This window comes from Giraffa tippelskirchi, chromosome 10 (assembly GCF_054371585.1).
Source record: "Giraffa tippelskirchi isolate mGirTip1 chromosome 10, T2T-mGirTip1v1.2.pri, whole genome shotgun sequence".
Taxonomy (NCBI): domain Eukaryota; kingdom Metazoa; phylum Chordata; class Mammalia; order Artiodactyla; family Giraffidae; genus Giraffa; species Giraffa tippelskirchi.
In genome coordinates this window covers 45,238,717-45,261,658 of record NC_137284.1, presented here as the reverse complement: position 1 = coordinate 45,261,658, position 22,942 = coordinate 45,238,717, and the positions used below count along the sequence as shown (strand labels likewise).

The 22,942-nt window shown below is 44.3% G+C and overlaps 1 protein-coding gene across 1 annotated transcript in view; it reads right to left on the bottom strand.

The window, feature by feature from the left end:
• Positions 1-9,645: 9,645 nt before the first annotated feature.
• FAT3 (FAT atypical cadherin 3) overlaps positions 9,646-22,942 on the bottom strand; it is a 787,529-nt gene continuing 774,232 nt past the window's right edge. The window contains exons 25-30 of the mRNA XM_081531110.1: positions 21,439-21,592; positions 18,801-19,453; positions 15,165-15,278; positions 12,264-12,323; positions 11,477-11,512; positions 9,646-10,838 (exon numbers count right to left, since the gene is read on the bottom strand). Coding sequence (XP_081387236.1) covers positions 10,216-10,838; positions 11,477-11,512; positions 12,264-12,323; positions 15,165-15,278; positions 18,801-19,453; positions 21,439-21,592 — 1,640 coding nt within the window. The 3' untranslated portion in view covers positions 9,646-10,215. The remainder of the gene's footprint in view (positions 10,839-11,476; positions 11,513-12,263; positions 12,324-15,164; positions 15,279-18,800; positions 19,454-21,438; positions 21,593-22,942) is intronic.

The following is a 22,942-nucleotide window of genomic DNA, read 5'->3' as shown; positions in this document are numbered from 1 at the left end:
TGAGCAACTTTAAATGGAGTATCATCCTTAAAAGTACTGAGTCACTATGTTGCACACCTGAAACTAATATAATTTTATAAATCAACCAATTTCAGTTTAAAAAGAAGGGCATGATTACATAAAATTATGAAATAATCATGACATGGGAAACAATGTCATTAAGCAGAATATAGCATGGAGCTGTGAAGATGTCTAAGACAGAGGGTTAAGAGAACACAGTAAGTTTCAGTACAGTTTAGAATCCCATTCATTATGTGACTCTCATCTACATATGTTATATTTGTGCTGTGTGTGCTAAGTCACTTCAGTCGTGTCCGACTCTTTGCAATGCTATGGCTGTAGCCCTCCAGTCTCCTCTGTCCATGGGATTCTCCAGGCAAGAATCCTGGAGTGGGTTGCCGTGCCCTCCTCCAGGGGATCTTCCCAACCCAGGGATCACACTTGTGTCTCTTTTGTATCCTGCATTGGCAGGCAGGTTCTTTACCACTAGCGCCACCTGTACAGAAAGTAGCCATTATCTGAACCCCTCACTGTTAGGAGGTTGAATGGGGAAGCAGAAGTATCCACACTAAGAAAATATTCACCAACGAACTGAAAATTTGTAAAAATAGTGTCTACTCCAGCATCTCTTCCTGCTTTCTCCTGGAGTCAAGGTCTGTGCCGATCTGGCTCTAGCTGATCAAGGGCTCTGCATACTGAGTGTCAGTTCAATGCAACTTGCTACCAAAAGAAAAGGCACATCTGGAAAAAATGGATGGAAGGCAGGATTTCAGAAAGCCTGGGAAAGTGACATGGAAGGAGAGATATTTGACTCTTGTGGAATCCAGTAGACCAATGGGGAACTTGAAGATCAGAAAACGTCTAAAAGGGAAATCATTACAAAAGGTCACCAAAAAAGCACTTAATAGAGAATAATTTGAATATAAAAAGTTTAAAAAATGTCCCCTACATTTTTAAAGAAATGATCCTGTTTGTTTTGGAGGTCAAGGTGGTGAGGGACCATCAGTTGAAAAGTTCAGGGGATAGAGAGGTTCAAGAGGAAGGGGACATGTGTATATCTATGGCTGATTCATGCTGATGTATGGCAGAAACCAACACAATATTGTAAGGCAATTATCCTTCAATTAAAAATAAATAAATTGAAAAAAAGAAAAAATGTGCTTTGTTTTGGATGCCTTTATATTATGTCTGTCTTTGTGTGGAAAGCACTTATCTACTACTTGGGGCAATAGTTTTAAAAATTCCAAAAAGTGTATTCATAAAGATTCTCCTTTAAAAATATTAATCTATGTAGACAATGTCCTAAAATCATATACTCTGATAAACAAATGATCAGTTTTAGAGACATGTATAAGCATTCTATGAGCCCTTCTTTTGCCTGGCTTCACTTTTCTCATTTTTGTGATGAACCTGCACTGGTTTGGAAGTAAGAAAAAGGAAAAGATAAAGAGAAGAGTAAAGGAAGCAGGAAAGGAAGGAAGGAAGAAGAAAAGGCAGTACAAAAATTAAAGGGACATGAAAAAATGTTTTAGATAGAGTTTTCTACTTTTAATCCCCTTATTCTTGCTTGATCTGTTAGGCTGCTTTAATTTTGAGGCCAACTTGTTCCAAGTTATCATTATTGTTAATTATTTAGGTTGTTCCAAATCTTCTTTATTAAGAACGGTACAGAACAAGCATAAGTGGCTGAAAAGTAATTGAAAAGTAAAAGAATGGAGAGAAAAATGGAAGAAGTTTGAGAAATGAGCCAAAGAGCTTCAAGATGAATATCTAGGTTGGGAAACTGCCCTGCTGTGCAGCAGAAGAGAACTAGTGCCCACAGATGAGAATGTTTACGTAAATCACCGCTGAACAGTATTATCTGCTGACCAGCTTGGTTTCACCCAGGTGTTTTGGCAGAAGTGTTTTGTTTGGATCTTCTGTTCACACAGAGAAGGGCAGGTAGAGGTTTGAGGAGCTGTAGGCCACACGGAGGGTCCAGTGGAAATTGAAGCTGTTAATTGGTAGGAGCTTGGACAAACAGGAGGGCATAAATCTGACAGAAACCTCAGAGGGTCTGTGCAGAGACTCATAGGCCAGGCACTGTCCTCTGAGAGCCCTGCTCATGTCAGCGTTTGACTTGTGTTTGGAACAGTGAATTTAAGGGGGAGTTCCCACTATTTTAGCATCATTAATGCTGAACACTTACATTTCTTCTGGGAGTCTGGATTTTTGGTACATCCCAGGCCAGAGGTGCTGATAAGACCAGCCTTCAGTGAAACCCTGGATGCTGAATGTCTGTTGAGCTCCCCCCTGGTTGACTATTTTATAGCCATGAGTAGAACTCTTGTGCTGAGTCTCCAGTTATCTTAGGGAATCATTGAACTCAGGTGTGCCTTGGGGACCCCTGACCCAGACAAATAAAGTGGCCTTTCCACAGAAATCTGTTTCCAAGCTAAGAACCAGTCCCATTATTTCAAAGGAACAGCAGAGAATGGAGAATGACATTAAAAAAAATCTCTTTCTTTTCCTCTTTCCCCAGCCAGACCAATGTTATTTCTTAATTGACATCTCTGGGTGGCCCTACCATTTTGGAGGTAAGGATGGAGATTTAAACACATTTTCTTTCTGCTAATGGTGGCCACAGGAGAGTCATGAACACGAATATTTTCTTGGTGCTCAATTCATGAGCGCATCTCTGTGTTGTTGGATTGAAAGGCAGGAGACTCGAGCATTCTCAGTGACTCCCTCTCTTGACATCTTTCTTACTGCAGTTACCAAATTCACCAAAATGAGGAAGGATTTAAGATCAAGGGAATTTAGTTGGAGATGTCATTGATTAATTTTTCAATCAAAAATGTCTGATGAGGGTCAGTACTGTACTGTGTGTGCGTGCTAAGTTGCTTCAGTCGTGTCTGACTCTTCACGACCCCATGGCTTCTCTGTCCTCGTGATTCTCCAGGCAAGAATACTGCAGTGGGTCCCACTTCCTCCTCCAGGGATCGAACCCTCATCTAGTATGTCTTCTGCAATGGCAAGTGGCTGCTTTACCACTAGCACCATCTGGGAAGCCCAGTATTGTACTGGGCACCCAGGAAATAAAGACAGTAAAGACTCAACTCTGCCCTCAGGCAGCTTCTGGTCTAGAGGGGGAGCCAGGGCTCTACTGACATTGGCTCACAGTGGGTTTCCATAGCCCAGGAATTTGTGAGCTGGTTCACATTATCCTGGTGGTCTGAAGCCAGAACACCATGATACAAGTGTTTATACTGAAACCGAGCAGGACCCTGCCGGGCTCCTGGGCATGGAAGCCTCTCTGTGTCCCCTGTTCCTAGTTTGTAGGGAATAGGTTTTAGCCTCCACGGCCTTCCCTGAGTTCCAAAGGGCAGGTACAGTTATTAATCTGGCAAGGGAAGGGATGTAGCTACAAAGGAGTAGCAGTCAAGAAGTAATAGTGTAGCCCTGGGGCAGGATCCTGGTTCCACCTGAAGGGATGAACACACTGTCTCTGAGCTCTTCTGTAGAACTAAAACCCCGAAGGAATGGAAGATGCTAACTACTTGATGAAGCATTCTTCATTCCAGAGAGAAGGTCACAGATGGATAACTTGGGAATCACAGAAGCTCATCAATAGACCACCTGAGACCAGATTGAAGGAGGGCAGGCCCTGAACACACTCTGACCCTTATCAGCAACCCTATCTTTGAGCCACTGCTCTAAAACTCCTCACCAAATCCAAGACACACAATTTTGAGGGCATAAACCCTCTGCGATCTTTGCCTGGCAAAGCAATAAAGCTATTTTTTTCTACTTCACCCAAAACTGTGTCTCTGATTCAGCACCAGTGCCCAGAGGCTAGGTTTTTGGCCTCTAGAAGTTTTTGACGATGGAAGTGGGCAAAGCTAGCAAATTGGTGTGCCCCCACTTTTATCTGATTGTTTATCTGGCTACCAGTGCACAGATGTGTTAGGGGAAGCACACTGACTGAAACCGCCCACCCTGGCAGGCACCATAGTAACGATTTGCATGAGCTGTTTTACAACAGGAGGTTCTGGTAAGGAACCAGGAACTAATAAGCCACCACCAAACAGAAGAGTTCAGGAAAGGTCAGAAGGAGGTACCACGTGTCCAACCACCTCCCAGAATCCTTCTCGCTGGCATCCATCTTGGCTGAGTGATGCCTGCACCACCAGGAAAGACTCTGAGTCAGAACAATTGGCTAAATACAACCCAGAAACTAATAATAATATCCTGGACTGCAAGCCACGTGGCAGAGCACTCCTCCCGGGTTCCCTCACCCTCCTGCTCTCAGCCGGGGTGCCCCTTCCCAATAAAACCTCTTGCTTCGTCAACACGTGTGTCTCCTCGGACAATTTATTTCCGAGTGTTATACAAGACCCACTTTGGGGCCCTGGAAGGGGTCCCCCTTCCTGCAACGGATGTCCAGAGGATCGCAGTCCACCTAACTCTGCCCATTCGGTCAGGGCAGACTGAAAGCCCAGCCAGGGGAGCGTGGCACTGGCTCCAGCGTCCTGGGCGGGGGGGGGGCCGGCGGAGCTGGGCTGCTGGTGTGGGTAGGGCCAGCCTGCTGCTGCCGCTCAGACAGGGATGCTCTCACTGCAGGCCTGGCCCTCCAGCACCGAAGCGGGGTGGAGACTGTCCCTCCCCTTTTGTAGTCCCTTCTGGTCTCAAGTTAATTTCCTGTAATGTCACTTCTTCAGAAGATCAATTTGGCCCTCCTCCTCAACTTCTCTTGTATATATTTTGACTTTTCGTATGTATACAAAATTGTCTAGAGCTCTGCTTTTTGGAGGAAAATTCAAGTGCTAATTGTGCCCCCAATTTTTGGATTCATTTAGAAAGAGGTTTGCTGGTAAAGCTGCCTAGAATGCATGGGGATGTATTTACGAAAGATTTCTGCAGAGATGCGGCTCAATGATCCAGCACTGCTTTCATTCCCATCAGGAAAAAAACCTACAGGCGATGGTGCCCAGTAAGAAGCTACATCAAATTTCAATGTAGGTGCACACCAGAGCCCATGGAAGTCTTTATGGCAGAAAGAAGTTTCTGAGAAAACTACTATCCCCACAAATATAATTGCCACCTAAGCAATTAACTGAAGACAAATGAAAGGCAACACTTAAAAAAAGTCAACACGATTTATAGTTTCATTTTTTTCTTTTTACTTGAAAATTTGTTTTAACCATCAAATTTTGGCAGTTACAAACCTGTACACTGTTGGGGTTTTTGTGGGGGTTTTTTTTGTCATCTTTTTTTGTTTTTCTTTGATTTTTTAGAAAAAGAACACAAGACTGAATACTGCCAACAGCATTATATGCAGAAACAATTCATTTCCATAAGGGACAGGATCCACTTTAAGTGTTAGCTTTCCCTTTGCATAAGGTTTGGTGTGTGATGTGTGCGCAAGTTGAGGTGAGTGTATGTGAGTGTGAAGAAATGATGTACTTCATCCTGAATCTGAAATGGCATACAAATCAGGTACTTAGTAACTGGGCAAAATACACTCAATTTTTAAAATGTCAATAAAAACATTTTCTTGGAAACAGAGAAAGTTAAATGAAAACAGTAGAACCAAAGAAAGGCTACAGTACATTTGGAAATGATTCAAAAACATCATTTTCAAATCTAAAATGCTTTATGTGTGTGTGTGCAGTTACCTCAATAGTTTGCAGACCAACAGCATGGGTGACTTAGAATTATATTCGACCCCCCAAATTAAAGAATCCTGATAGGCATCAAATACAGTATATCTACAAAAGCCTGGAAAATTGAAACCATTATATACAATTTTATAAACATTTTAACACTGAAACATACATCTTTTACAAACCAGCCTGTTTGTAACAGGTAAATTTACATAACAATCTCTCTGATACAGTGCTTAAAACGAACTGCTTCCATTTCTGAACACATCTGAACGCATTTGTCACTTCCCGAAATGCAGTAGTATGGGCTCATAAAATTGTTCAATAGTAGCAATTCAGGTATTTGTTTGCCAGAAGGGTACTACAGTACATATTGGTGGGTCCAAACACACTCCAAACGACTCTACGATTCTCGAGTGCATTCTAAACACTGGAAGAGACTAATTATGGCCTTTGTGTAATATTACATATTTGTAATTATTGCTTTTCATTATTACATAAGGAAAGAAAATATTATTCTTTTCCTATCTCTTAGCCAGCCGGCTAAATATTAACTGATGCCAAATCCACATATGGCAACTTTAAACCCTAGAATTATACAACCAGAAGCTTAAAGACATTGTGGATTTCCACCAGAATAATGTGCAGTTGACGCTGCAGGACAAACCCCAGCAAAAACACAGAACCCGCCTTCTCACAGACCACACAAAATGATGACGCTAAAGAAATGCCTCTTCACATCTCCATTTCTCATGATTGGAAGCTAAAAACAAAAAACATAAAACCTAACCACTTTAGCAATATCTGTGCACTGGGAGGGCAGCAGAGAGGAGAGACCAGACAATTATCTGGACAACCCATGCCAAAGGAACACAAGAGCTCCCCGAATTACCTCCCATGGAGGTGTTCCCTGGGTCCTAAAGGATTTATTTTGGTTATCTCTTGTCTCCCTGATGCTGACCATGTAGACTCAAGCATCAGCAGGGGCAGCGGGTGGGATGGGGGTGGGAAGTAAACAGGAATTGGCTGACAGTGTTTTCCTTGCTTTCTTTCCCCAGGCTCTGCTACTGATTCCCAAGAGTGGTTCCAGGTAAGTTACAGGAATGTATCAATTCTCTTTCTAGGTTTTCACCCCGATTGTCTGATAGGATAAATCTTACATGCATGGACTTGACTTGTTCATATCACTAAGTCTTCTACAATGGCATTTCATGAACTGGCAGGATAGGAATACATGGAAAGTTGGCATGGAATGAAACTCAGTAACAAAATCCTCATAGAAGAAAGCAAATAAATTAAACACCTACCTTATTTATCTTTTACAGCCCCATAGCTTCTGCTGACTATATGACAAACATCACTAGTCCAGCTACTCTCAACCTAATCAGAATGTGTGTGATACAAGTAAAGTGCCTACAACAGGCTATGGAAAATGGCTTCTAGAGGTAGCACATACATGTTAGGAAAACATGCATGGGAAAGACACTAATTGGCTTAAATCTTTCCCATGTGGTTCACCAGGGTGAATGGGGTAGGAATAAATACCAGATCTGGGAGGAAAGAAGAAAGAAAAACAAATGGCCCCAGTAGGTAATATAATCAGAGTTTTACTGTACTTACTGATCAGTTTGAGTTCCATTTTACAATTATCATTCCATCCTCATTTTAGAAAACATTCATTTGGTGAAAGCATTGATAGATGTCCAAAGAAATGTATGAATTCTGTAACTGCACCTTTCCTATGGGGGCTGCAAAAAAAATCTAAGATCATGAGGCTTCCAGAGAAATACTCTCCATGAGTTCTCTCTTCTAGTATATTCCAAAGCAGGAATGGGGTGAAATCAAAAGCTCTAGCAGAAGCAGGCAGATACCATGCCCTAGGCAGTTAAGTGGTGAATAATAGTAATAGAAAGAATACTGGTCAAACAGATGAGTTCTAGTTCTTGTTCAGCTACTTAACTTCCTGTGTGAGCTTGGGTGAGTCGCTTCCCCTCTCTGGGTATGTTTCCTCTTTTATAAAATAAGGAGATTGGATAAGCAGATCTTAAGGACCCTTCCAGCTCTTGAATCATTGGTCACCCCACCTAGTTCCATCTTGGCCTGGCTGCAAACCATTTCAGAATCTACAGGAAGAGCTAATTATCCAAAAAGTGATAAGATATCATGTATTTAAAGGTAATTGATCAAAACATAACACATGCTTTTCTGGTATACATTTAGCTGCAGAGCTACTCTGCAGAAAACCAGGGGAAGATATTCTGAAGAAAAAGGTATTTTATATAAGTCAGAGTCAAGAGTGGGCACAATTTTCTTGGGTGACTTCACAACAGCATTAGGATCTATTTATTCCTTCATTACTGGGTTCCAAGGGCACTCTGCCTGGAGGGTATGCTGTGCAAGCAGGAGTGATTCATTGGCATTAATCTCCTTCTAATATTTCCTGGGGCAAGAAATGAATTGTTGGTTTTACTTTGATTGTTTTTTATGCCACTGCATTAGAGAAAGTGTAGCAGAGATTCTATTCTAGACCATTAGGTTGTCATTTTCTCTGTGACTCTTGTAAATGGGTTTCTTACATAAGAAAAATACCAAAGATTTCATTCTCCCAAGCAGCCTTAGTGAAATTCATTTATTTCAAGACCATGGTGCAGATAATATTCCCATGAGTAGGTCTGACTAAGAGATAGGAAGAGGAGAAAAGCTGAAAAATCTGTGAAGTGTATGAGTGTACAGTTTACTCAGGAAGCTTGCGAATGAAAAGGAATTTTTTCTGTTTGTTTTAACCAAAAACTTTTGGAAACACTGACTCCTACAAAGAAGTGGATTGAACATGACTGAGACAACTGAAAAATACGTCTGAGTGAATGATACATAGATTCAGGACAGTATAGTAGACACACCAACGCCATGTCACCAGAAACTGTGGACGCAGAGATTCGCTCATATGCAGAGAGTGCAAATATGCATTTATTTAACCATGGCCTCTGTGCACGTGCCCATGATCCAATGGAAGCAAAAGAGCAAAGTTACTCAGCTCATCAACTTTAAGCTTTGAGTTACTGTATTTTCAGTCAGATGATTCTCCTGGCAATTTTGGAAACTCAGGGTCAAAGCCCGCATGTCAGAAGAGGGGAGAACCAAAAGGCAAGGTGTAATGAAAATTTATATTTTTTTCAAATAAGCGTTTAGTTCTGAAAAATTATAACAAAATACTGTTTTGTCTTCTTCCTTAAAAAAGCACAGTTTTGTTGCAAGTTAATATAAATGGCAATACCAAAATAAAGTTAACTGAATTGGAATAAAATATGGCATTTGGTGTTTCTCTAATATCATTAAGATCAGAGAAATTGGAAGGTTGGCCTTGCTGGCAGGATTTTTAACATAGGTTGTATCCTAAAACCTTCCTGTCACTTTTCCTCAAGAGCAGCCTTACTGAGTGCAAGCACATATCTGTACATAGGCCCAGACACACACACTATTATAATTTATACACAATAACTAATCTTTCTTCTCCTTTTTTTAAAAAACAAAACTGCATCTATAGTGATGATGCTACCAATTTAAAACACATACCTTTTATATGCATTATCAAGAACTGTGATTATCTAGCTGAAAACTTTGGAAGTATTAATTTTTTTTTCCCCTGAATTTGTGAATTCTGCTTAAACCTCTCAATATCTCTCATTCTAGGGAACAATGTACTAAAATATTCCTTTTTTTGTCTCTTTATTCCCTGATTCTCAGAACAAAGGCCAATTTCTGCTGCAATGTTGAAATTGTGGGTACAGCCAAGAATATTTACTGGAAAACACAAAGACAGATAATCACATTCTTTCCAATGTTTGCACAATGTTAAGCTTCCCCTCAACCTACAAAATGGAACCCAGATATCTCAAGTATTCCTCTTCACTGATATCTTTCTCAATGATCATAAAATACAACTATATTATTTTGGATGCTTAACACAAACAAACAAACAAAAATAACTGAGCATACTAAACATGTTACCCAAACCTAACTTTATAGCTGAAAATTGGGTAGCTTATTAAAAAAAATAAAAAGTTCATTTGAAAGGCTTCAGCCCATTTTCTTATTAAATAATGGTCGTTCCTCTTTTCTTTTGCCTAAGAGACTAACTTTTCCAACAGTCATAACTACTATTTTCATTTCCCCCCATTGGCTCAAAATTACATGCAACAAAGCCTCTTGGCTTGCTGCCAGTTATTAATACTGCAAGGACCGGACCGACGCTGTAACCGTTCCCAGCGCACAGTACTGCACAAAGCAGGCAGATGGGCCGTCTAACTTCACGGCTGAGCTTGCTTCCGCTTTAAAAACTCGGTGCTCCTTCTGGGTCATGTAGGCAGGCACGCGCTGCCCGGGCGATGGGTCACCTCTCAGAAACAATTTCTGAGCCTTTCCTTTTCACCCAAGGGGAGTCGAGCTTGTTCGTGACAGTATGACTCGGGGAAGGGGTTTCCAGCTGAAAATACTGCGTTGCCTGCTGCGCAGAGCGGCGAGCCCCGCCCGTCTCTGCACGTTGTACCAGCCCGCGGGCTCCGCGCGGCCTCTACACCTGGGTCTGGTGCTGGGTCTCCAGAAAGGGAATGTGGAGGCTGGCGAGGCTGAGCTCCCCGACGCTCTCATAGTCACTCACTGCTGCTTCGGAGTCGTCGAAGCCGCAGCTGGCCGACATGTCGGAGGACGAGGGGCCCCGGGAGTTGTGCAAGGAGAGGGCCACGCCGTCTGCGGGGCCCGCCGCGGCCTCTGCGCCCGGGTTCACGCTCACGGCGAAAGTACTGAACTCACAAGTGGCGGGCGGGCCCCCCGAGTCCGTCTCGTGGGGGAAGGGGTGGGGAGGGAGGTACTGGCTGGGGTGGAACTGAGGCCGCCTCCGGCAGTCCGGGCTCAGCGTGCCAGCCAGCGAGCCGGGCCGCGCGGGCGGCAGGCCGTCGTACTGGTCCGAGAAGTCCTCGGGCAGTGGCGGCGGCAGCGGGTCCTGCCCCAGGAACTCGTCGTCGTGTGGTGGCGGGTACTCGCTGTCCACGTCGTAACCCCCCAGGTAGTAGTCGCTCTCCAGACCCCGCGCGCTGCCCTGCGGTGCCGCGCCCTCCTGGCTCTCGTAGGTGGGCACCTCTTCTATGTCAGACAGGCGGGCCCCGGGCATCCAGTCGGACGTGTCCCAGTGGTAGGCTGCGAGAGGGAAGCCGGAGCAGTTAGTTTCCACTAGGGCGGCGCTGGGGACGGGGTGCAGAAGGCTGCAAGCAGGGGGCCTGGCATGCAACTCTCAAAGCTCAGGAGACAGCGAAGAAGCCAGGCACAGCCCCATGCTTTTTACAGGGCCCATCTCAGGCCTAGCCGTGCTGTCACCTGGGGGTGTACAAGGCAGTGGCAACTCTGAGGAGGAGGCCTGCTTGCTGCTGCGTCTCCCACTCAGCCACGGCATAAGCCTTGGTGAGCAAGGGCGTGCTGTGGAAACACAGTTCTAGAAGGCTCTCCCCTCCCCTCCCTCTTTCTAGCCGCAGGCTAAGTGCAGAGCCAGGCTGGCAACATGCTCTGAGAAGGAAGATGCATCCGCCTTCCTGTGGACTGCAGGAGGGCGGGAGACACGCCATGCAAATAAATGAATGACTGGGGCAAGGGAGAGGCTTGGGGAGGGAGATGTGAGTGGGACTTTCACCCCTAGTGCCGAGCACACAAGACACCTGGAACATGCAAAAGTAAGGTCAAAGACACTCAGAAACCATGGAGGGAGACGGCCAGGTTAAGAGCAAACTCGGAAATTTCTAATGCATAAGTAACATCTGGTGCTAGGGGCGTGGCAGCGTCACCTCGGTTGAAGTTCTGCCCTTGATCCATGACAGACACTGTTTAAATACAAAGTGAGAAGTAAAACTGACAGTCCAAGGCATGTGAAGAGGGTACAGTAGGACATTTTGGGTGACTTTTAACAATGCTCCTATTTCTCCCCGTTGTTATTTACAAAACAAAAAAAATAAACCCCATCTATAGCAGACCCTAATAGTTTTAAATCACTAATGAAAGTTACTTGATTGAAATCAATCCCCATAATATTGTAGCTTTGAATAATTTCTTAAATATCCCTAGCTCATGGTAGGTGCTCAATCAATACATGTTGAATGTAAGAATGAACTTAGTATTAATATGGATTTCAACTAAGTGGCTACTCTTCTCTGGGAAGGGATTTTGTAAAAAGAGTATCTCACATATTGAAAAAATTTTGAACTGGATTTTTTTTTCAAAATTGTAAAATTTGCTCTAATTCAGAGAGAGACATTCAGTGCCTCATTTGAAACCACCTTTTTACTGATGGTGGCCAGCTGATTAAAATCACCTTTAGTTCATAAAATACAGACGCTACAAGGATGTATTATACAGCCCAGGGAATATAGCCAATATTTTGTAATAACTGTAAATGGAGTATAACTTTCAAAAAGTATTAATCACTATGTTGTACATCTGAAACATATATAATATTGTACAACTATACTTGAAAAAAATAAAATAAAATCATCCCTTTTTCAAAGTAACAAGGAAGCAGTCTTTCCTAAAAAGGTAATTGCACAAAGAGATGCTATGGAAGAAAACAGTAAATACCTTCATTCTCTATAGTGTCAACTACATTGTTGACAAGCTGAATGACAGTCACTATGGATGCTTGTGGCCAGGAAAGCAGACAGGAGGGAGGAGAAGGACAGTTTCAGGTTAGTTACGTCTTCTAAACATACACTCTAACAACAACACAGCAACAACAACAAAGGTACAGCACACAAATACCCAAAGTTTCCCATAGTCCATCTACTGGACTACAATGGACACTTTTATCCCCTTGGATTCTTGGAGGAGGGGAAATAGCAGCAAATTTAGGGCCAGTCCTCCTGAAAGGCATGGTTGGCAGGAATTGCCACGTCATAAATTCACACCTCATGGCCCAAGGAAATCAATCTAGAAAGGCAAAGGCTCATAAGCTCATGCTAATTTCTCATTAGTAACTCCCAAAGGCTCGGAGGAAGATCTCACTATTCCCAGGGATAATTACTTGCTGGTCAGCCGTGCTTCTCCGAGCCAAATGCCAGTGATGAACAATCACCTTTGCAGGACTGATGGTTTCACACTCAGATGGTGCCACCTGCAGCCTGGGATGACCCGGCTCCCACCCGCAAAGTGTAGAGAGGAGCTTGGCCTCTGAAATAGTCAGAAAATGGGGAGGAGATTTCTGTGCCCACCTGGGTCGCCTTAGCATCTGATACCAGAAGTTTTGGAGAGGTGATCAGGCTTAAAACCAGTCGGTAGAAGGCTAAGTCAAAGATCTCTTTTGGTAAATGTCACATTACTCTTGAAAATATATGGGTTATTTTCAAATATCTTTTGATATTGATTTCTAACATAATTCCAGTGATTAAGAGAACAGACTCTTTATGATGTCAATACCTTTAGACCATCAAATTTTTGTACCTTATTTTGTGTCCCTGGATATATTCCAGTGTCTCCCAGTTTCTAGTCCATGAGAACTTGAATAGAATTTGTATCCTACTATTGTGTGAAGACTGTATAAATCTTAATTATGTTGAATTGGTTCATGGTGCTTTTCAGGTCTACTTTGTATGTGTGTGTTAGTTGCTCAGTTGTGTTTGACTCTTTGAGACCCCATGGACTATAGCCCGCCAGGCTCCTCTGTTCATGGAATGCTCCAGGCAAGAATACTGGAGTGGGTAGCCATCTCCTACTCCAGGGGATCTTCCCGACCCAGGGATCCAATCCAGGTCTCCTTCACTGCAGGCAGATTCTTTATCATCCAAGCTACCAAGGAAGCCCTCAGGCCCACTGTATCCTTCTACTTTTCATTATATTCATTCAATTAACTTTTGAGAGTTTGATATTGAAAATCCAACTAAAAATTTTAATTAAAAAAATAATTGTAATATATAGTGAAATTATCTATAATTTTGTTCTGTATTTTCCAAATCTCCTGTAAATGTGTTATCATACTTTCATAATTTAAAAAACAAGAAAGTGGGAAAATAAAAACTAGTAGGTAGAAAATTCCTAATACTTTAGGAAGCCTGCTAGAATGGACCAGCCTAGAATGCTAAGCATGAAAGTCCCAGTGTGTGATAAAGCAGAGACTGTGAAAGTAGTCAACCAGACATCATCACTGGAGTTACTGTCCGGAGTATGGAAACACTATGTTCTTGGGTGCTTCTAGATAAAATACAAACCAGAGACAGCTTTTCTTCTTGGTTAGGGATGAAGAAGGGGGTAAACACCAAGGCAAACAGATCTGGAGACCTGCCTCTGACCTTCTGAGACAGCCTGGAAGAAGTCTGCTATCAGTGTGGCTTGTTGCCCCAGCAGTTTTTGCACCTCTCAGGAGGGCCAGGGATTTGGGAAGGAGGTGGAAGGGATTAGGGGGCAGTGATGAGGAAAGCGGACTGTTTTACTTCCGTGATTGACATTATAGTCTTGGGACTCCCGTTTCTATCTTTACCTGTGGGGTGGGAGTTGGAGGGGTGGCAAAGACTATGTTGTTTTCATTTTGTACCTCATGGTACAGAATGCCCAGTGTAGGATTTAGCGCTCAAGAGAAACTCTGCAAGGGTTTATGGGTGGAATGATTATATAAATTAATACATATTCAATTTTTACCAATTGTTGACAAATGGGAAAACGGCCTAAGGTATAGGCTAAGATAAGGTTGCCTGTCTGTTGATGACTATTTGAAATAATTCTTGGTTTGCCACCATGTGGTAAATTCTCACTGTTTTATGACCATTTCTGCTCCCCTCCCCTTCCTGGGGGAGATCAATCCAATCTCCAAGCCTGGTTCCTCAAGGTCAGAAAATCGAGTCCAGAATTAACGCCTCTCCATAAACATGGGTTCATGAGCGGTGGAGGCAGCAGCTTTGGAGTGTCAGTGGGGTTCATGAGCCACATGGAGCTGGATGCACCATTTTGGGTGCATGTGCATTTTTCAAAGGAGTTGATATATCATGTCTACTAGAGTCTCCAAAATCTCATGACCCCAAGCGATTATAAGGGGTTCTCAACTGAAGGAAGATACCGCCTCTCTGGGAAGCAGGTTCTACTGGAAGGAGGTCTTGCCTCTGAATTAATTTCTAATCATAGGGAGATTGGATGTAGAGTGAAGAGTGAAGACATCATCATGAATTAAAACAAAAAAGGAAATAAATCACAGTTTGCTAGAGAGTTTTCTTTGGGATAAGGTAGTTCCATCATGAGCCAATCAAAGAGGACACATTACTGGAGGTCTGGGAGAACCTCGTCTCCTTCTGCGCCTGCTCACAGCTGGGGCAGCTCAATGAGAGCTTGCTTTTTCTGTGACAATACCCAACAGTGGAGTTCACCAAAAAGCTGTGAGCATGGGCAGAGGTCCAAGATCAGGTCAGGAAAGGAAACAGGTCTCATCACCCTCCCAACCAGCGGCTGCCAGCACAGGGAACACAGTCCACCGGGGAAACAAATCCCGGGACTTCTTACCATTGTCATCGCCCGAATCCGACTGGAAGGAACTCAGGGACTGAACTTCCGAGTTGCTGCCTTTATTACTGCCTGCAAAGCAGGTCACTTCTCCCGGGTCATCAACCCCTTTGTCTTCGTGTACAGCCAGAGAGAAAGCAGAAATGACACTGGTTACCTTGTGCGTATTTCCAGCCCTGTCCCCTGCCAGAGTTCACTTCTTGGGGCGCTTTCATCTGCTTAGAGAAAAGAATTTAGCCACACAATAGAAAATTGATTGTGCCATTGGGGGCAAAGGTCTGTCAATCAAGAGATTTACATTAGGGATTCAAAACCCTTAACCCGCGGCAAATGAGCTTCCAAATAGCTGACAGCTGAAAGTGCTGTTCTGTCTTCAAAGGGGAGCAACTGAGAAGAGTGAAGGGAGGATGGAGTGGGCTGGTTTTGCCACTCAGAGTTAATTTAAATCATTTGCATGGACCGACGTGGTGTCAACACCAGGTTAAGTGAGATTATTTTTAAAATAGGGGTATAAATATTTTATAGGCAAGAATATCATTACAGGTCTCCAAACTTCCATCTCTGGGGAGTGAGTGAAGTTTTCCACATTGCCTTCTAGAGGGCAGCGTCACACCACTTTTGGGGATGACAGCACGTGGCACCCTGGCAGGAGGGCAGTCGGTGATGTGGACGTGCCGATAGCCACACACTTCCCCTTTCTTTGCCGCACAAAGACAGCCTGCACACACACCAACAGACACCCACACAGCCACACACACTATAGGGCCACTCTCTTATTTGATGGACTAAAGGAAGCAAGGGAAAACAACCCATATCTCCAAGTTGTCAACTGAAAAATGAATTAGTCGCCCAGAGACTGTCTTAACAAAGGAGGAAATGTATTCCATAAAAATTCAACAATACTTTGGGGGGCCGTGTGAGTTTTGGCCTGAGGTAGATTCTGGAAATAAAGCTGTCACATTCCCAAGTAGGGGAAGGGAACTGATCACCGGGAAAACTTCAAATCATTACAGAGTGTGATGGTACCAAGAGAGGGGGCCTCGTGCTTAAGGAACGGTTGTTCTCGGTGACTAGAGCGATCACCGTTTCTCCCACATGGGGTGGTGGGAGCGGGCACTGCGGCCTGGCCTCTGCCACCAGGTGCTGGAGTCACAGCGAAACAATGAGTTGATAAACAGCTGATCTAAGTGGAGAGAGATGCCAGGGAGAAATTCACCTGTCAGCAGCCACACCACAGAAAACAAGACGTGCCTTGGAAAAGCACAAAGTGGGCACCAGGCTCAGCCGTGAACGCGAGAGAGGAGAGGCCAAGTGGCCCACCCTGGTGAGCGCAGTGCTGGGCAGAAGCTCCTCTCTGCACTCCTCCATTTATTTAAGCCCCCTGCTTTTCACTGCTAAGTAAAAGGAGGCTTTCCATTAACCAGAGGGTTTAGCAAGGCTGCAGTGAAGTCTAACTCTACAGATAATTTGAGAGGGAATATATTTATGGGTAGCATCCAGGGCGACTACTTGAAGTATAAGTGTGCCTCCTCAAAGGAGGTCTCAGCAGTGGGGGCGCACTAGAATGTCATGCGTAGAGGCTCTCTGTCATCATCAGCAGACCCTCCCTCTCCTGTTCCTGTTTCTCTTCCCTGCTAAAGCTCCAGGAATAGTGTTGGGAAAAGCACCTGACGCACCAGGTTCGGATCCTATCCCTCCCTTTCCTAGTTACTGCTCATGAAGTGAAGTGGACGTCACTCAGTCGTGTCTGACTTTTTGCGACCCAACGGACTATACAGTCCATGGAATTCTCCAGGCCAGAATACTGGAGTGGGTAGCCTATCCCTTCTCCAGAGGATCTTCCCGACCCAGGAATCGAATGTAGGCAAGTCATTTCACTCATCCCTCCTCCAACTGGTACCCATGTGGGGCAGCGTGGGATTTAAGGAAACGATTCAGCACACAGCAGTGGTGGCTTTTCATGATCATTTGTTGCCTCTGTTTTCTCACCAAATCTCTTCGTCCTTAACCCTTGCACACTGGACTCTGTCTTGAAGACTCACTGAAACATTCTTGAGATCACTAAGAAACTTCCAGGTGGTAAGCATAGTATATCTATTTTTTCTGTGTAAGACTGTATCCTCCTGGATGGTTTTGTGGGACTGAACCCTGCTGACCTTATTGATAGTCTTAACTTCTGCTCCCCGCCCATTCCACTTTTTCTGCTCTCTCTTTGTGGCCTGTGTGTGTTTCCCTTCCTGGCCTCAGCCCCCGCCTACCTCCCACAAGCAGGCATTTGCAAGTGGCCCAGGTTGAGCATATTATCTGCTCCTGCTCCCTCGGTGAGCTCACACTCTCAGAGATTCAATCATCTTGAGTGTACTTGGCATCCGAACTTTTATTTCTAGCCTTGCCTTCCTCCTAAACGACAGAGCCAGACACTGCTCAGGAAACCCCTTCTGTGTCCCCTACACGAACTGAGCTGCGTCCTGTTTCTAGAAGGCCCTCTCAGATAGTTTTCTCCCAAATCTTACTCCTGCTTAAAGACACCAGGAGGCATGCCCCCTTCCTCCATGGAGGAACCCTTTATCTCCTTGACTACAGGTGATTTCTAGCTTCATTTAAAACCCACCTCCCCCTGCTTCTACTCCAACATATATCAGAGTACTGTATCCAAAGCCTTTGGAAACTCCAGCTACCCAGGGTGTTATTGCTGCTCGAAAATAAAGCCGCTAGGCCTAATGAAAAGTCATAAGATATAACAGAGCTTGCCTGACTGATACTAGAGCAGGGAAAGCAATCACTACCTCTTGCCTAGATGTTCGTAGAGGCCAACTAATTGCTTCCTTCTCTCTTACTTTCTGCTTGGTCTCTTTTCCATGAATTGGTCTGAGCCATCTTTTAAAAATGGAAATTACATTGCGCTACTTTCCTGCTTAAAATTCTACATTAGTGTTGCTCACCGAGCTCCAACTACATTGATCTTGTCTATGTTCTTCAATATACTAAAGTCTTTCCCACCCCAGGGCCTTTGCACTTGTGGGTCTTCCTTTTGCCTACATTTCTGCTCCAGGAGGCCAAGAGGAGAGGGAAACACTAGCATATGGCCTGGACCACATTTCCTGCTTATCTCTTGGACCCTGCATTCCAGCCAAACAGAAGGACCTGCTCTTCTTCTGAGTTTGTGGGTGCTTCTATGTGGAACCCCCTTTTTTTCCTGGATCCACCATCGTCCAACTCCAATGTCCCTCTGCTCCTCTCAAGTCTTCTCCCTAAGACTGGAAATACTCTCCTCTGATTTTCCAGAGCACACTTCCTGTATATTGCAAATATTGCTACCCTGCTTGGTTTACTGCCAACAGTATGTTGTTATGAGAAGAGCATGGGGTTTTAGAGGCTGGCATCCCCGGGTTGGAATACCAACCGCCCCTTAACGAACTCCGTGACGGTGGGCACCTTATGTATGTTCTCAAAGCCTCATTTTCCCCATCTGTAAATGGGGATAAGAACCAGAGCAAGATTTCAGGGCTGGTGTGAACCTTCAGTGTCAGGGCCTGTCCTAAGGAGAGCTCTGTGCCTCTGGGGTCGCTCTCCGTTCCCAAAGTTCCGCTAAACACTAGTGGAAGAAATGCTGCTGAATTCCTCCAGCGGACTCACTCTCAGTGCCTGCGTCCCAGCCGTTCTTGCGGATGGAGTCGCAGTCGGAGCGGCAGGGGGACACGGTGGGCAGGTTGGGGGCCACGCTGCACACCACCACACCCCGCCGGGCCGTCAGGATGCGCGGGGACTCGGGGTGGAAGGTGGTCATCTCCTGGGGCTCGCCGCCCAGCCCATCCCCAATCTTGTCCAGGTTGCTCCTGGAGTCGCCCTGGAAGCACGGGGTGTAGGCCATGGGACGCACGGGCACCTGCGGTGGCCCGGCCTCCTGGTACACGTGGCGGCCGTCCCCGGGGCGCAGGCTCCGAAAGGGCACGCCGTTGCTCTTGCGAAGCAGGGCGGCAGTGGCGGGGTCCTGCACCAGCGTGATGTTGTTGCGAGAGTAGCTTTTGCGGAAGACCTTCTTGCGGAAGACGACGAAGAGGACAATGAGGGCGACGATGACCAGGAGCACCGCGGCGATGCCGATCAGCTCCTCCCTGCCCACGTAGGCGTGCCCGGCCTGGATGTTGGGGACCACCACTGGCCGCAGCCCGCAGTACTGGCCCACATAGCCCGGCGTGCAGTTGCACACGAAGGAGCCGAACACGTTGACGCAGGCGCCGCCGTTCTCACACTCCTCCCGCTCGCACTCATTGACGTCCTCCTCACACCTTTGCGACAGAACACAAAAGCCCCCTCTCAACCAGCAGGGCCAGCGGGCATCTGCTCTTACACGGACATGTTTCAGAAAGATAAAAAGCCCCTGGAGGGGCCCCTGAAGCAGGACAGAAACGACGTGATGCAGGGTACACGGGAGATGCGTGGGCTTTTATGTGCCCACCCAGGACCCCAGTCCTCATCACGCATGAAGGGCTTCCTACCAACCAACCAATGCCATCTCTCCCGTACTCTGAACCTATGCTGCTGGGTGGGGAGGAAAGGGCTGTCCTGGGAGAGAACAGAAGGAGTGGAAAAAGAAACCAGAGATGCTGTTGAAGACTACCGGTCTTCAAATGCTCGGGGCCAGATGGATCTCAGAATGCAAAATTCTGCAATTTTAGAAATGACATACACTACGTGTCTTTCATATTATGTAAAATACCCACCCCATCCCACAAACTGGCATAGGACCTATCACCAAATATACCAGTGTTTCTACAGTGAGACATATGGATAGTCACACTAAATGAGGGAAATAAAGACTAGAATAACCTCGGAATGGTTTGCTTGGTTTTGCCAGCAAATGTTTGCCACGATTATATTCTCAATCTTTTTACTTCTTAGAGCTTTGGGTATTGTAGAATTGCAGATAAAGAGCTGCGAACCTAGACACCCTATACAGAGTTTCCCAGGAGGAGAAAGTTTTTGATTCTGACATTCCCCTCTAATGGAACACAGTAATTTTTGGTCTCTCTGGGAGGAAGGGTAATGGGGCATATGTAGGCGGTGGGTGGAGGGATACATAGCAGTGTTTATCTTCCAGATTCTAAGCTTAGGTTTTTTAAATTTATTTTTATTTATTTTATGTGGGATCTAGTTAACTCACCAGAGATGGAACTTGGGGCCCCTGCATTGGGAGTGTGGTCTCTCAGTCACTGGACCACCAGGGAAGTCCCTGTGTTTCTGTTAAAGGCTAATGCTAACTCAGATTACCAGGGGAAAAATGATTAAAGCATTCTAATGAAAAGTAAATCAGTTTTATTCTCTTTAAAGCAATCCATGACTTGCTTTGAGTATAGTTAAAATAGGCAAACATGTAAGTCTTCCTCTTAGTTTAATGTTATTTAAGAATATAGTCTTTCCTCTTCCTTGTCTTCTACTGCTGCAGTTGTTCCCACACGTTCATTTTAAAAGGTCTGATCACGTATATCTGTGGTAATTTACCTTTTAAAATGTAGTCAAACGTCCCTAATGTGAACAGATTGAGGCCAGGTCAGGTGGAAATTAGTCAGAATCACAGAGTATTTAAAAATAAATGCAGCTTTATTACTTTAAATTACATCCAACGATTCAAAGTCAGCTAAGTATTTCCTGGTAAAGTCCTCAGGAGATTTGCTTTAATGAATACATAAGACTGATCTGTAATTAGAATATCACTTCGCCTGAGATTACATATATGTATATATATACTTCTAAAACCATCAAGGATGGTTGAAACTGGTGTCTTACTCAGAACCGAAAACATTCCGTTTCCATTTGGCTAACACTTTAATTTCCCTGATTCTTGGGGGAAAAAAAGATTTTCAAAGGAAAGGTAAGTCTTTAGTTTCTCAGGATGATCATAAAACGCTAGGCAGTAGAGTCCAGTTGATGAGTTCTGGGGAAATGCATAGCATATCTGTCTCAGAATTATACTGGAAACATTAGGGTCATAGATGACTTTCTTTAAAAGAATTGTTTTCCAGATTATATAACATAGTAATTATATAACTTTTTGAAAATATAGAAAAGAATAAAGTAAAAATGTAATTTACCCATAACCCCACTCCCCAGAGATAATCCCTGATAACATTTTAGTCATTGGTAAGCACTCTTCATGTACAGGTATTAACCCTTTGCCCATCCTGTCAGTAGTGGATATTATACCCCGGTTAGTTTTGTTTTCTTAGCAAGAAGAGGCAGTGTAGAAAAAGACTAACTGCACAATCGCACTTACGTGACTCCAGTAAGCCCAGCTTTGCAATTGCAGATGAAAGTGTTTCCTATGGGGTCACAGGAGCCTCCATTCCGGCAGGGGTTTGGGAAGCAGGCTGTGATCTCAGATTCACAGTTTCTCCCGGTGAATTGGGAGAGACAAGTACACTGATAACCTGGAGGAACAGAGGAGCTCGTGAGCCATGGATGCTGCTGGTGATGCTCAGCGTGCACAGACTCTGCCACAGCGTGGCCTCCTAATTCCTCTGAGCAGGGTCCAAATCCCAAAGATGATTAGTAAATTGGTTAGTTTGAACTTGGAACACATCTTGCCATAAAATTGCCATGAAATGGTTTGTAGCTCGTGCTAGTCCACAAAAATTCATCTGATCAACCACATACATGAATGATAGTAAGAATGGTAAAAAAGACATCCAGGGAACAGATCCCAAGAACAGAGATCAGGATGCGAAGGAAGATGCTTTCCCCACCACACTGCTACTGTAAAGACAGGATGTCTCTATGTAGGAGTTTATCTAGGTACCTTGCTCATGTCATTAGAACTCTCCCAGCAGCTTCCTGAGAAGGCGTGTGCATGAGGTCAAGTGAGACCTCACACAGCTGAACATATTTTTACTCCATCATTACACTTTTTTTTTGATAATTAAGTTATGTATGGAATTCTAAGCAATTCTCTCTGTGTTACTTTTGGGAAATCCAAAGTCATTTTGGTTCCTGAAGGTTGTGTGTGACCTGGTCTTTTTTCCTCTCTTAATAGTTTGGAGGGAGGGCCTTCTCTTGTTCCCACTTTTCTGAGCTTTCCCCATGGTGTGCACTTTCATGTGGGTTTACTTCAACCAGTCCTGGGCACTCAGTGGTCTCTCACAAGCTGTCAATGGTAACAACTTTGGGAAGTTTTCTTTATTTCATTGATGATTTCCTTTCCTTCACTTTCTCTGCTCTATCTTTAGGGAAGGTTTATGGTTTGGATGTCAGGTCATTTGGATTTTCTTTAGTTTTATTTTTCTCTTATATTACACCTCTGTGGGGTTTTGCCTTACTTCCTGAGTTTATCATCTTTTGAAACTTTTATTGACATCTTCATATATGCTGAATTTTCCCAAAGGCTTTTACTTTGTTCGCTGAGCTTGTATTTTCTTAAAACCCATAACATCCGGCTCCCATTTTGTGCTTATAATATCTTCTCTTATTTCTCTAAAGATATTAATAAAATGTTAATGAAGCATTCTCCCTGCATTCTTTCTTCCAAGTTGCTTTTATCTGTTTCTGCAGTTTGGTCTCTGTGAAGGTAGACTTCCTATGTCCAGTTGACTCAGCTCTAGTGCCCAGTTATTGGTCAAACACTAGTCTAGAAGTTGCTCTGAAGGTATCTGTGGGTGTGATTAATATTTACAATGAGTTGGCTTTAAGTAGAACAGACTGGGCTTCCCAGGGGGTGCTAGTGGTAAAGAACCACTTGCCAATGCAGGAAACATGATGAGACATGGGTTTGATTTCTGGGTCAT